The 15960-nt window shown below is 35.8% G+C and overlaps 1 protein-coding gene across 1 annotated transcript in view; it reads right to left on the bottom strand.

The window, feature by feature from the left end:
- CFAP47 (cilia and flagella associated protein 47) overlaps positions 1-15960 on the bottom strand; it is a 347392-nt gene that overhangs the window by 249536 nt on the left and 81896 nt on the right. The window contains exon 33 of the mRNA XM_074816879.1: positions 12219-12414. Coding sequence (XP_074672980.1) covers positions 12219-12414 — 196 coding nt within the window. The remainder of the gene's footprint in view (positions 1-12218; positions 12415-15960) is intronic.

Here is a 15960-nt window from a genome sequence, read left to right as displayed (position 1 = left end):
GGTGTACCATTAGCTACCTTTATTCTTCTGGTGGGAATATTACTCGAGCACACTTAAGCAATACTAGTTGTCCCTAGTATCTATGTACTTTCTTCTATAACCACTAATCCTTTCTTTCATGCTAGTAGAATTGTCTGTGTGACAGCAAAGTGGGTGTTGGAAACAAAGCTTAAAAAGAAAGGTCAAAACTTGTTTTACTTTTTAATCTGTATCACACCGATCCAGTTTACCATGCAGCCACACAAATGGCTGTGCCAATGGAAATGAAACATGGTAGCGTTCTTGTTTAAAAAGCATTTACTGAACTATAGCTTTATAGCCTATGTAAATCAGAGCATGAAGAAAAAAAACCCATGAAGTGGAATATTTTCCCATTGTGATTAAATATTTTTATAAGTATTTTTTTGTTTTTTAGTTAATTCTTCTACTATCAACCTACTTAACTCAAATGCTTATGAATAAATTGGTCAGAAAGCAATGTGTTTCTCCTAATTATATCAAATCTAGCAGAAAATCTGCCAGCTAGCCACTCTACAATAATTAAGTTCTTAAATATAATTACTCAATTTTAGTAGAAATAAACAATGGAAATCAGTCTTACTCAGGACACCTCATTTTCCTCTAAGCACATAAATATATTAAATTTCATTTGTATTAGTACTTTTTGAAAAAAAATTATTAATGGATCTTTAAAATAAAGATTGTCAGCCAATGTCATGATGAAAACCTGACGGATGGCTGTTGTAGGCCAAAAATAGCTCAAAACATGAATGCTAATAGGTAGCAGATAACTCTATGTGGTTGGGGGGGAGGGAAAGAGGAAATTGCCCAACACTGAACTTGTGAATTCTGAGACAGGTTCTTGCTACTTGCTAGCTCCATCCCATAGGGGCTGGTTGCAAACTTTGATAACACCTAAACTGGTATGTTCTGAATTGTCACATTTATGAACAAGACAGAAGCACCAATTACGGTGATCATAAATCGTGCTTCTGCACATAGACTATTTAGATCGGGAAAACTGGGGACCTGGAGCTATGAAAAGGAAGCCAAAAAGAAGCATTCCCAAAAACAAGCAGCAGTCTTGAAGAGACAACAGGGGACTGGAAAGAAGGTGAAGAAGTTCCTAACTGGAGGAGAGATCTTGAAAATGGGAGAAGATTCTAAAGATCAGAGATGCATAGTGACAAATAGCAGCAGATGCCCAGGGACTTTGGACAGTGACACCCAAGACTGGTAACTATGAGCAGTGGCACAGCACGAATTGACATGACTTTTCCTTTATCTTCTCAGACAGTAGCAACCTTCCTGCCAGGGAAGGAAATTGAGACCTTGTGAAGATAGCGCTGTGTGGAACGACTGAGTGTGTGAAATTATCAAATAGGTAAGAGCTCTGACCTTGATGGTTCTTCAATAAATCTCAGTATCCTGATCCATCACAGGATGTCATTTGTCTCACCCATGACAACAGGTTTTCTGTAAGAAGCCTCTGTAAGTGACCTAAAATGAGACTGGTTTTGTTTCAGTTGTTGATCCCACTCAACAATGAAGAAACGCTGATACTCAATTCAGTGATTTGGGACTAACTTAATTCCTTTATTTATTTATTTTTATTAGGCAATTTTATTTTTAACTTGTAATGGCATCATGTGACATGCATGCAGTAACCAAGCATAACAGCATTGTCCTCATCTTTCTTGTGACAGATTAAACCAACTCTTGAAGATACACTGATTTTTTTCATTAAGCATTTCTAGATAAAAAAAGCAAAGTTTTGCCACAGCAAAAAAAAATGAATAATTATATTCATTTCCATATTTTTATTTTTATTATTTTAAAAGTCTAGATCCATTGAAGATTTTAAAACAATTATGGCCTTTAAGAAGTCCCTGAAACACATTTTACATCAATTACTTAATACATAGTCTCACTCCTAATTCATCCTAAATATACAAAAATCAGATTTGTCTAAAACAAAATTTATGTGGGAATATTTTCAGATTTAGATTTACTTTTCCTTCTTTTCTCTCATAAAAAGAAAGAAAAGTGCAAACTATCACACAAAACAGTCACTCTTCGGGTTGAATTTGGTCTTCTGTGATGTACCTACAGGGTTTTTGCCATAATCTTTCTTAATTTTCACTAAAACAAAACTAAATGTTTTTACATTTGTATGATTAGATTTGAATCCTCAAGATTGGGATAGGAGAACTATTTTCAAAATGGAGATAATCAAGGAAATACCTATAACAATTCTACATTACAATGACAGACAACCTATTTGTTGGCAGTATAGCAAGCAATCATCACCATAAACTCCTCTAGGTCAAATTTTGCCTATTTTTTTGACAGGTAGAAGATACTGGGGACAATGGAAAAATGCTAGACATTTTAACTTCAGTAAGATTTTTATGAGATTCTCTCTCATAAGGAAGCAAAGTAAACGTAGTCTAGGAAAAAGGTAGTGTTAGGTGGAGCACAAAGCTCAATGAAAAACAAATCAAACAGAAAAGTCCTAGATTTTATACTATTCAATATTTTAATTTGCAACTTGGAAAACAGCATAAAACTACCTTAGTCCAATACGGAGATAATATCAAACAGGTTAAAGAATTGACTATGGGAAGAAGAATGGGTTGCAAGTACTCATGGGGAAAGGACTATAATTTAAGTTCTTGAACAATTGGAATAATGATCTGAAATAAATGGGATGAAATCCAATGATGCGTGCAGCGTACTACACTTAATTAACAATAATTCATTACACAAGCACTAGATGGAAAATTGGATAGACGGAAATTCTGCAGAAAATAATCTGGAAATAACAGCAAATCTCATACTGTCGCAGGAAAAGCAAATACTTTGGTAGGATGCATAAATAGGGGAGTTGTATCGTAAGCAGGCAGACTTTCACTTCTATTCAGTTCTAGTAAATTCTCACCTGGTATAAAAACCAGTAATTGACACCAAACTTCAAGAAAGGCATGGATAAACTAAGAGAGTTTACCAGAAAACAAACGAGATGAGTACACAGAAAGACTGAAAGACTGGGATTGTTTTGCCAACAGGCAAAGAGTAACTGAAGCAGAACATAGTAATTTGCGAATATGTATAAAGTTACTAGAAAAGCAAAGAAGATCCACTGCACACCACATTTTAGAAGACAAAGAATTGACTTAAACTCTAGCAGGGAAAATGCTGTGTTATGTTAGACAATAAGAAACTTTCAAATGGAAATGAGTGGCAGATACTGCCTAAAGTGGACCACTTTAGTCCACTTTTTCTGAGATTTTTATAACAGTCTAGGCAAATACCTGTCCAGTACACTACAGCTACAGTCAATTTAGTCTTTGTAAATGAGAATGAAACAGATTAGTTCTGTTCTCTTCCTCTCTTTCCTACCTTCTGTGCTTTACTGTGGGTTTTTTTCAAACTTTGCTTTTATTAACTGATCTATCAGTATGCTTTATCTCACTGACTTACTAAAGTAGGTAACAAAGTATCTCTTTGAAGATAGATAGTAGTTTTTTTATTCAAAGAAACACCCCAAAAAATGGCTAATTGGATCATGAGTTCCCAGCAATCTCTGAAGCCACTGTTCCCGATGGTTATGAAGTTAAACATTTCACTGTTTCAAAATAGCTAACACATCCCACTGCTAACAGTGAAAATGAAATCTCTAAAGCTGTTGGGCCCTCCTCTGAAAACCAGGAAGAAACAATATCTAATCTTATTCTAGACATATGAAGGTATTCTTTGGCATCAGTCACACACACACACAAAAAAAAAAAAAAACCCAAAACAAAACAAAACCAGCACAAAATGCTTTGCAAGACAAAATCACGTTGTTCTTTCTGGTAGAACATTGTTCAGCCCTCCCCAAAAACACTACACTTGAACAACACTTCCACCATACACACTGCATTACTTTGTTCTGGAAAAAAATTGCCATGAAAAATTCCCATTAATCTTAAAAGAAAAATTCCAAGAGAAAAGGAAAAAAAAGTTGTAACACAGAAGTATGATGTGTTGGTATTATCTGGATAAGATGACCCTTCAGAAAGAACAAAATGATTTTATACCATACCAAGTGTTAAAACTCTTAAAGGATCAGATTTGGTTTAATCTACTAAGTTTAAATGTTGTTATTTCATATAAAAAAGAATAGCAATAAATCTTTAAAGGAAGTACTGTATTTCTTGTGAAGCTGTTCTGTTGTTTTCACAAGCAATAAAAAAGTTAAATTCTTGCTATCAGTTGCAAAATCAACTGATATACGTCTAAGGAGGCACAACAGGCATCTTAACAAATGATAAATCTTCTGTTATATAGCCACAAGCAATTTTTTCAAATTCTGTGTTACTGAAAAATAGAGGAAAAAATAGATAGGGTTAGGCTAATGTGCTATAAGACTTTCCAAATAAACCTAATACATTCACATAAAAATCTTGCAACTGATGACCTCAGTGATCAAAGGTATGAATGAAATGGTGCTTTATAAGAAATTAATAAATTAGACTATGTAACTACAAAGGAAAAGTAACAATTGAATTGTGATATGACAGCAGTCTCTATAAGTAGCAGTGACATTGAGAATGGGAACCAAGCATTATTGTTAAATGGCTCAATGAAAGACACTAATTTGTCGGGAAAGGAAGTACCAAACTACACCCTTAAGCAGCAAGCTCAAAACAAAATATTTTACATACAATATAGATTTTAAACATACTTACTGCTTCAAAATGATGTGATGCAAGAAGTTTGCACAGGTTCAAAATACAATTAAACAAATTTACAGAATAAGAATCTAGTACAACCTTACAGAAGTACTGCCTCCATCTCAAGTAGTCTTGAATTTCAAATCAGGAAGCCTCAAGAGTATGTGTGAAGCAAGTATTGCCATATGTTTGCACTGTCACTCATCTCTAAGCATCTTCTATTGGAGGTAGAACACTGAGCTAGACAGACCTTTAAATTATCACAGTACGTACTTTTCAATGTAAATTACCACAGTAATTTATAATAAATAAATAATAATGTTTATAATATTATATAACAACTTCCTATTCTGAGATCTGAAAATCTCTGGAAGTGGAACTAATCTATAGCTATAATAATGTCCATAGTCCTGCTGCAATAGCTTAAATCTGGTACTAAATAACACAAACATTTAGAGAAGAAATTCGTAGCAATAACCTTTTCTGTAAGCACTGACATTAGAACCAGGACAAAGTTTAAAATGATGATACTGAAGCACACAATACAGAGCATAAGAAAGATGAGAGGAAATATGCCTTTGAATATTTTTTGAAAAAGGCTATTATGTTTTTCCTAAAACGTATTTAGGATTAACAGAATGATAATGTATCTACCTTCAGCACATACAGCATGTGAGGCTATGTTTATCCTAACATGGAAACAAGTCTTTTATTAGAGACTTGTAGGCAAATTACAGTTCCTACTTCAGGCAGGATGCTACAACCCTTCCTCATTAAAACAGATAATTATTGTTCTAAGAAATCCTGAAATATTAGGGACAGATCAATTTAATACCACTGTCAATTCATAATAATTCTAAGCACAAAACGTCAAGAAGCACCACATGGGGCAATGACAGAAAAATGGATACACTGGGGTATGTCTCATTCCCATCCGTTGCAGAAAGCTTTTACCCTGAGGCATGAACATTTACTTTTCTGCTCCTAACAAATTTTCCAATCATCTTTCACTATCTATGAAGTTCTGTTTTATTTTCACTGATTCTTATCCCAAATAATATCTTAAATCAACACATTCCTTAAGTTTTTATGCATCACATGAGAATAGTGTTACCTTCTATCAGTCTCCATTTTGTTGCTTTTCAACAGAAAGCTTCCATTTGTAAAGAGAACTGGTTTTAAAATCACTGAATGGTGTTAAAAGCCTCTAGATTAAAACGTCACCTTCGACACTTCTTTTTATCATGGCATTTCACTTATCGATCACTTTGATTTCAAATGCAATAAATCATACCAATTCATTACAGCATACCTGGCTTCTATACTGGCTTCAGAATGAATATTGTAATCCCCGCATCATCTTATTTAGTCAAAAAAACCCCAGAAGTTAAATACTGTTCTCAATGAAATTCACTCTTTGATACTTACAATGAATTAAAGAACCTTTTTCAATCTTCGTAGTCTGAAATATGTTTTCTCCTCACAAAATATCTTAAGTTGTATTACTAAATCCACAGCTATACCATATTCAATTTGGTATGCACTGCAGAAGTAACATTAATTACACAAATAATCAGAAAGCTTATTTATTCCAATTAACATACAAACACTGCGAAGCACCTTGTTTAGCTTAAAGTAGAATAGCTGTCGCGGTGTCTCAAAGTATTGCAAAGTAAGAAAGCAAAATTTCTTCCTAAGTATTTACCCGATTATTCCTATTTAGGTCATTTAGGTTTTTGAAGGTCAGCATATATGTATATACACATATACATTTCTATATATAAGCATACATGTCTATACACACATATATATGTATGCATATATGTATACACATAAATATATACACAAATATATGCAGCCCGAAGAGTTAAGGCTTTTTTTTTTGAAAGATCTTTTTAACAGTTTTCCAAATATAAACAATTTGAATCATTTCAATATAGGGCTCCAAGCATCCACGCATCTTTATACATTCATTTCCCTGAAACTGCATAATGCCAGCCAGTATAAAACAATAAAACTGTACAAAACAAATATTTTTATACTACTCCAAAGTTTAAAAAGCTAAATTAAACATGGAGTTTTGCTTATTTCTCAACTGCATACAAACTTAAAACTCAGGAAAATAATTCTTTTTTTCTTTTCTATTAAATAAAATCCTGGTATGATCTTGTGGGTTTTTCAGCTATAGGCAATGAGATATGATGCAATTCTTAAACATGGAGTATTCAGGTTGACTCAGAAAGGCGAGCAAGACAGAAAAGCCCATTTATAGGGCTTCATATTTACAAACAATGTTTCATTCTTATGTTCTGCTGTGCAAATCATGAAATATAACACAGAAATATAGCTTTGTTAATTTATATTTCAGGACATAATTTCCTGGATTTATCACTCAAGAACAATGTTGTCTCGTAATATTTTGTTGGAAGTCAGACTTATAATACTCATGATGGCAGTTCATTAGGTAGTCACTTCCCCCTCTTTAATTCTGCTTTTTATCAAGTGTGTAAAAAGCAAGATTCATTCTTTGGGAAAAGCCTGTTTTGTAGTGATTTTAACTGAAAGAAATCTTTCATGAAATTACAGAAGATTCTTCCCTTCTACCCTTCAAAGATAAAAAATATCCTTTAGCTCTTGTTTCTCAATTGTCTCTAAGAACTATCAAATTGAGAAGCAAGAATCAACGGACTCCATAAATACCCTTCCTAAAAACTGGGGAAAGAAGCAAGAGAGAAGACAGAGAGAGGAGAGACAGAGGAAAAAACATTCACAAAAACAAGAGAAATAAAAGAGTGTGCTTTTTAATTGCTATACTAGGAACAACCTTAAGTAAAAGTACTTATTTGTTTTAAAACTGATTCTGTAGAACTCTCATATAATTTTGTGAAGACATCATCTGTCCTGGTTTAACCAGGATAGGGTTAAGTTTCCCCAGCAGTGGGGGGGGAGCTCTAGCCGGGTTATTCAGATACCATGCAGACGTCACATCCTGGCGCGTCACATTTTCCTGGCGCGGGAGCGCGGTGCACGTGTGGTTTTGTACATCTGCTCCTCTCACTGCTGTATTTGGTAGCTATTTTGCTCTGTTCATTGCTATCACTATTACTGTTATTGTTATTGTTGTTGTTTGTTGTGTTGCTATTGCATTGTTGTATTAAACCTTTCCTTATTTCAGTCTTGGGGCTTTGTATTTCACTCCCTTTGTGGGGGAGGGGTAGTGGCCGCGTGGTCTCAGACCCCGGCAGGGGCTAAACCACCACATCATCTCACACTAAAATCTCTCCTTCCTTGACCTTTCTACTGCAGATGCTATGCTAAACTGCTATCAAAATTAAAAAAACAAAAACCAAGAAAAAACCCCACCTCACAGTGAAGTGAATAAAATGCATCAAAACAGAAACTTTCCTACTTGAGAGTAAGAATCTTAAGAGATGCTACTATGCCTAACATTGTCAGACAAATCTACATTGGCACTCTCCTCTTAAGCAGAATTTCCATTCTAAGCAGATTTTCCAGTAAAATGAATATGTAAGAGCTGTTTCCAGAGTAGATACATCTCAGACTTAGGTTGATTGTTCAGATATTGTTTGATTTAAGAAGTGCCATATTCTCTAATAATTGATATTAAAGACAGAATTATCTACTCTTTTCAAGATCTTCCTGGGATACATTCAAGAAAATCCTTATTTCCCAAAACATAATTTATCTTTTTCACCATGGCAAGAATCATAATTAATAAGGAAGAGACCTACAGCTTCTCAGGTGGCAATTTAGTTCACTAATTTGCAAAATTTTCTTCTGGCATTCCAATATTCTAGCAACTTTTTAAGGGTTTTTCCTGACTCTTATTTTGCCATACTATTAGTAGTTAGTCTTTCAGAAAGAAATGTTAAAAAGAAATGTGAAGACAAGGAACAGTAGAAGGTAAACTGAAAATTCATTACACTCAAATAAGTCATGCTTCCTCTCCTATCATTACTATTGCCCATATAATGCCTTAAGTGGGCACTGAATCTATATTTCATATATAATTAAGGTCTCAGCTGAATAGGCAAAGTTGCATTCTGCAGTTTTAGAGCATTTGGTCTCAAGTTTCGACATTGCTTTCTATTTTATGGTCAATAAGACATATTACAAGCCTGCTCTCTCAAAACATATGCCAAGCTGTTTTTAAAACATATTTATTTTTTAGTAAGAGCAGAAGATGTGGAGATAGTAAACTCCTTGCTAATGTTCTCTCTAAGCTATTGAGATCTTAATTCTTGCAAGAGAAGAGTTCTGATGAATGACATAGTTACCTTGAACTTTAGAAGGAAGTAATAAAGATGTATATTTAAAACCTCTCTGCACTGCAGTAGCTTAGGCTTGGCTCACTGTCACATTTCACTTTAAGTAGCTTAGGTATCAAAGGAAAGACTGAGAAATGTGGCCTGGATACATCTTCATTTATTTAGCAGGAATGGATCACCCGACAGACTAGTATGAGCTGAAAGCAACTCCATGGTCAAGACTTTTAGTCAGGGCTAATTCTTTATTCTAGTCAGGGCTAATTCTTTATTCAAAGCAGAGTGTTTGGATGATAATATGTAGGTGCATAAGTGTTAAGCAAAAAGTGCTAATTGCTCTCTGATCTAGAGTTTTCTCTTAAAATTAACGATATAAAGCAAATAAAAACAAAAATACAAAATTGAGGATATTTGGGACTCTCAGCTGGGTTGTATGAACATTTACTATACTTTGACATTTCTCCTTATGACACTTTTAACTGTTCCTCTGAAAAAGCCCGTTTAAATGCTTAATTTAAGGCTAACATGATTAAAAGTGTCAGAATATTTAAGCATAAATTTGATTATTAATCTTAACATCATAAAAATTAAAGGACCAACAGTATATCAGAATATTAAAATCTGCTGAGATATGGAAGTTTTTCTCCAGTGTACGAACAAATTCAGTTTAATGACCCCTGAGGTACATTACTGGTGACCAGCCTCCAGCTGGACTTTTTACCATTGGCCATAATTCTTTGACCCTGGCAGTTCAGTCTAATTTCAGTCCACCTCACTGTCCTCTTATCTAGCCTGTACTTCATTGGTTTGCTTACGAGGATGTTACAGGAGGCTGTTGAAAGCCTTGCCAAAGTTGAGATAAACATCCGTGGCTCTCAACCTGTCCACTGAGCTAGTCATGTCATTGTGGAAGGCAATCAGGTTGGTCAAGCATGATTTCTCCTTTTTAAATTCATGGTGACTACTCCCAAACAATTTGTGGTCCTTCATATGTTTGGAAATGGTTTCTAATGTTATTTACTCCATCACCAGCCCAAGAAACAAGATGAAGCTGACTGGCCTGTAGCTCCCCAGATCCTCCTTCTTCCAGATAGGAATAACATTTGCTTTCTTCCAAAACTCTTCCAAACTTCCCCCCGATTGTCCTGAGCTTTTCAAGATTACCAAGAGTGGTCTCACAATGACATTGGCCAGCTCCCTCAGCACTTGTTGGTGCATCCCATCAGGTCCCATAGAATTCTCTTTGTCCAATTTGTTTAAGTGCTTCCTAATCTGATCCTCCTCCACCAATACTGTCTTCCTTGCTCCAGAATTTCCCATTCATCTTGAGGGCCCAGGATTGCTCAGTGCCAGTCCTACCAGTAAAGACTAAGGCAAAGAAGGCATTGAGTACGTCAGTCTTTTCTGTGTCCTTTGTCATCAGATCCTCTGACCCATTTAGCAGAAAGAACAGCACAGTACCAGACACCAATTCATTGTGAGGCAGTAAAAGCAAAAAAGTAAGAGGAAAATGAATGCTAAACCAGAGGATTCAAAGAGGTATTGAGGCAGGTCATCTGTGGAACAAAACAGTGTAAGATCACACAAATAAGAACTTTTATAATGCAGAGGTATAAGACTATGGATTTCACAATCTGTCAGAATTTTCTCTTTTTTAAAAAATTTTCATTCCAATCTTGCCCAGTTTTGCCCAGTACTGTCCACTAGATCTGCACTTTATGGTTCAGATTAATTCCTCTCATCTTTAGAAACTATAACTCAAAATTTTAATGATAAATAAGATGCATTTTGATGCTTATATTCTCACCACAGAGTTCCCAGTGGCCAGAACAAGGCTAGTCATGCCTCAATATCCAGGTATTGCTAGAGTCTACAATAAAGCAAATAGACAGTGGCATTGATAAATATATCCATGCAGCATTTATGGTGAGACACAACACTGGCCAGGTAGCTAGCCATGCTTTCTGACAGTTGTCATCTATACACACGGGACTCAGGTAACACCCAGCAAAGCAGAGTGCTTGTGACTAAGACAGTTCCACTAAAGCAGGCACTAGACACAGATCAGAAAATAATACATTGCAAATACATCTACTTAGCGTAGGGCATGTTACTTTAGCTAGAGAAGCTCCCTGAGTTAATCATAAGATCAGCCTCAAACTATAAGTTGACAGCTACAAATGTATTTCTATTGGATGCAGGGGTTACAGACTGACCTTTCAATCTTATCAGCAGAATTATTCAACACATTTGAGAATATCTAGTATAATTTGGTTCTATAGTAAAAGAGAAAAGCAAGGGGATATTCAAAGCATATGGAAGGTAGAGAATACGCCCAAATGAGATTTATGGAAGATGATATGCAAATAGATTATCCATAATTCAGACAGGTCAGAAATCACTCAAGGCAAAAATAACACTAGACAATCTTTCCATATGTGGCTTATGAGCCATTCTGGAGTTCTTGCCTGATCATCATCAGACTGCCCTTTCTTGGTGTTAATTACCCATCCAGAATTAATGCTGAAAGAGACAATGAAGTCAGGGTCAAGAATCAAAAGGGAGAAATCATACAAGGAAACAGAAGTAATAATTACTACTGGTTGAAGAGTTTTATCAGATTTGAATACCAGAACTTCCTAAGTCAGTCTTAAATGGAACAGGTCATTTAGTCTAACCTTACTCAATCAATCATGACTCAAACTGACCTTGCAAGTAGGACAAGAGTTATAATCTGAACCTTAGTCTCCATTACCTTCCTAAGTGGCATTAGAAGAAAGGCAATACAAAAATTATTCTAAAATTTCTGAAAAGTTAGCTCTCAAACACACCACTATAGGCACAAATACTAACAATCACATATGACTATAAACAGGAAAATGAAGAGAAAGTGATTACTGTTAGCACTTCCTTCCTGAGATCATTAATGGAAAGAAGAAAGTGCGAAGGTTCACCACACTTCACCCTTTGCGCCCAGTTAGAAACTATAAGAACACACAGAGCACAGAAGATATTTCATGAAAAGTTCTAGTCAAAAGACGCTGATCTTGGAACACAGAAACACAAGGAAAGGAAATACATGTTGGTAGGCAATAACTTATCCCAAAAAAAATACCTTCGGTGGCAAGTTGTCACAATATCTCTATGGGTAACAATTTTATAAGTCTACAAAAGGAGTATTAGAAGGAAGAGTATAGTAAAAGAATTATTTCACCTTTCTGACAGTCTTTCCACACAGTTTTTCGATTCTTCTCATAATGTTTATTCAACCAGGTGAGGATGGTTCGTTCATAGGGAGAATATATATTACTGGATAAAAGTTCTAATTTTATTCTTGGTATGTTCTGCGCGCTTTCCAAGCTGAACAGATCAGTGATACTGAGTGAAGAAACACGTGGAAGAACAAACACCTGAAATTAGAAAAAATGTTTTTAAGGATGAACTGTAAAAAGAACAATTATATGTTGATTGATAAAAACAAATCACTTCAAACTCAAAAGGTTTTCTAATTTAAAAAAGGTTTAAGTGATTACATATTAGCATAAATGTATAACACACAAGAGAACAGATTTGCTGAGGTTTTAGGGAATTCCTTTGCTTCTTTCAAGAAAATGCAAACTGAAATTTCCAAATGGTCTTCGGAGCCTGGCGAGGTCCCAGTCGACTGGAAGCTGGCAAATGTTGTCCTTATTTTCAAGAAGGGAAAGAAGACAACCCTGGTAATTACAAGCCTGTCAGTCTCACTTCAGTGCCTGGTAAAATTATGGAGAAGGTTATTCCAAGAGTTGTTGAAAAACACTTGAGAGACAATGCAGTCGTTGGTAATAGCCAGCACAGATTCACAAAGGGAAAGTCCTGCTTAACCAACTTAATTTCCTTTTATGAGAAGGTCATCCATCTAGTTGACCAAGGGAAACCAGCAGATGTGGGGGTTTTGGATTTTAGCAAAGCTTTTGATACTGTCTATCACAGTATCCTTCTGGACAAAATGTCCAGCACACACCTAGACAAGTCCATAATATGATGGGTGAATAATTGGCTGATGGGCAGGCTCAAAAAGTTATTGGACTGACATCAGGCTGGCACCCAGTCACCAGTGGGGTTGCCCAGGGCTCAGTTTTAGGGCCAGTGCTCTTTAGTGTTTGTCAATGATACTAAATTAAGAGTAGTTGTGGACTCCCTTAAGGGCAGACAGGCCTTACAGAGAGATCTGGATAGACTAGAGAGCTGGGCAATCACCAACTGTATGAAATTTAACAAGAGAAAGTGCCATATTCTGCACATGGGAGAGGGTAATCCTAGTTCTACATACAAACCGGGGGATAAGAGGCTAGAGAGCAGCCCACAAAAAGAGATCTGGGGGTTTGGGTTGATGGCAAGTTGAACATGAGTCAACAGTGTGCCCTGGAAGCCAAAAGGGCCAACCGTGTCCTGGGGTGCATCAAGCACAGCATAGCTAGCTGGTCCAGGGAGATAATTGTCCCACTCTACAATGCACTGGTGCAGCCCCACCTAGAATACTGTGTGCAGTTTTGGACACCTCAATATAAGAAGGACATCAAATTATTAGTGTGTCTGGAAGAGGGCAACCAAGACAGTGAAAGGTCTTGAGGGCAAGAGTTAGAATGAGCAGATGAAGTCACTTGGTTTGTTCAGCGTGGAGAAAAGAAGGCTGAGGGGTGACCTCACAGTCTACAACTTCCTCAAGGGGGCCAGCAGAGGGGAGGTTCTGATCTCCTCTCTCTGGTGACTAGCGGTAGGACATGAGGAAATGGAATAAAGGTGCATCAGGGGAAGTTCAGATTGGACTAGGAAAAGGTTCTTCACTGAGAGAGTGCTCAGTCACTGGAACAGCCTGCCCAGGGAAGTGGTCACAGCACCAAACCTGTCATAGTTCAAGGAGCATCTTGACAATGCTCTTAGTCATATGGTTAAGTTTTAGGTAGTCCTGGGAGGAGCAGGGAGTTGGACTCGATCTTCAGGGGTCCCTTCCAACTTGAGATATTCTATGATTCTAAGATTCTGAATATTTTTTGTTTCCAATTTTTTTCCAAGTTTTGATGAACTGGATGAAATCGCTAGACCCATCTGGATTCAGAGAATTACTGTGTATATTCTATCCAAACCACTAATTACTGAAGTACTAGACTGATCTCCAGTGCAATCTATAGACAATCTTGAAACGGTATCTTTCACACTTGCTCATTTAGGTCCAAATTACACTAACTGTTTCTCCTGAAAAAATAAACATTATAATGCCTACAATAAAATTGTTGGTACTCAGAGGTCCTTGATTAAGTCCTGCATGAATGTACATTTAAAAGAATATATAAACATATGTATAAAAATATATAAGAAATATAAAGAAGTTAAAAGTAAAAATTCTACACAATACCTTTGATTTTTTTTTTTCCCCAACTGAAATGACAGCATAGAAAAATGTATTTAAAGGAGGAACACAGAACTTGATTTTCAGGATCATGATGAAGTCAACAGGCTTGGTTCCATCTTCCCTCATCAAAGAGTTCTCAGGCCTGACCACCTTGACCAGTGGCTAAGACTATCAAGGACCACGGCTATAAATGCTAACTACAGTGCATCAGCTCCATAGTGTCATATATTCACAGATAATTTAGGATGAGTTTGTTAAGGACTAACTGTTTAGAGGAGGGGAAAAAAAAAAAAAGAAAAAAGCCCCCACAAAATTCTATCAACTAATCATTGACAATGTCCACTGACAATGAATGCCAATCTAGTAAAATGTTACTTTGAAGCGCAATTGGGCCCAATTTCTCAGTCCCTTAAACACTCCCAATGATGTCTAATTCCCTGATACATATATACATAAAGAAAAGGCTATCTCGTTTCATTTGATCTAATCAGAATGAAAACAGCCTGCACCCCTTTTATAATCATTTCTCTTGATACTAGTTTCCAATACCAGATTTTAATAGGTACATTAGAGAAAGCATCAGTTTCTTCAGGCAAAGTGTTAAAACTTTTTAATCCTTCCAGATGGAGAGGAACACTCTTACATATGGTATGATGCAGCTACAGCCACGTGGCTTCACAGCGTCCACATTTACACCTGGATTATTTTTTTTTTCCAGATGACATGAAGGACTGTCATCCATTGCTTTCAAATTTTTCTGAAGAAAACCTTTTATGATACATTAATACACAAAACCTAGTTAACAATTAATATACATGAGACCCAAATTATAGCATCCATTTTTAATTGCAATTAAAAGAAAATTAGTTAATTTGAAATTCTTTTTTAAGCCCTGACGCATTTCAGTTCAACATAATCTAGTTCCATGCAGAGATGTCTGAGCTAACTTAATTTAAATATTTGGATTTATGTCCGTGGCACTTTATTGATTGGCATGGAACTATCTTAAGAGAAAAAGAAATCTCGGACTTTTATATCAGCATCCTCAGATGGAAATCTGAAGAAAACAACAGCAAAAAAGCAAGCAAATATATACTATTTCAATGCTTTCTCAAAAGGCACTCTTTGCAGGTTAATTTTTTGCAATGTTCCTTCATCAGTATAACCTGATGTTCTATCAAAAGGATCAAAACAGGAAAGAGTAATGGCAACTACATATAGAAGAAAATATGAAACATTATTTATCCATAAAACATTATTTTACTCTTTCTTAACAAGAAAAGTCCAATTCATAATAATCCAAGATGCCCACATGTCTACATTCCTATTGAAACTCTGTTGAGGGACTAGGGCATTAGCTACACTGGCTTTTTGGAGCACACTGTATTTATTAAAAAAAATCAGCTATAAGATTAGGAAATGTTATTAATTATAACTATAAAAAGCATCCTTATTACTATGTCCTCATTAAATTTAAAGATGGATTGTCTTTACTGAAAATCTGGCCTGATTCAAGGGCTAAAATTACCACTTCTGCTGTCAGTGTCCATGTGTTTCCAACAGT

Source organism: Strix aluco, chromosome 2, assembly GCF_031877795.1.
Source record: "Strix aluco isolate bStrAlu1 chromosome 2, bStrAlu1.hap1, whole genome shotgun sequence".
Lineage (NCBI taxonomy): Eukaryota > Metazoa > Chordata > Aves > Strigiformes > Strigidae > Strix > Strix aluco.
The sequence above is the reverse complement of the archived record's forward strand: the minus strand, read 5'-3'. Positions and strand labels throughout refer to the sequence as shown.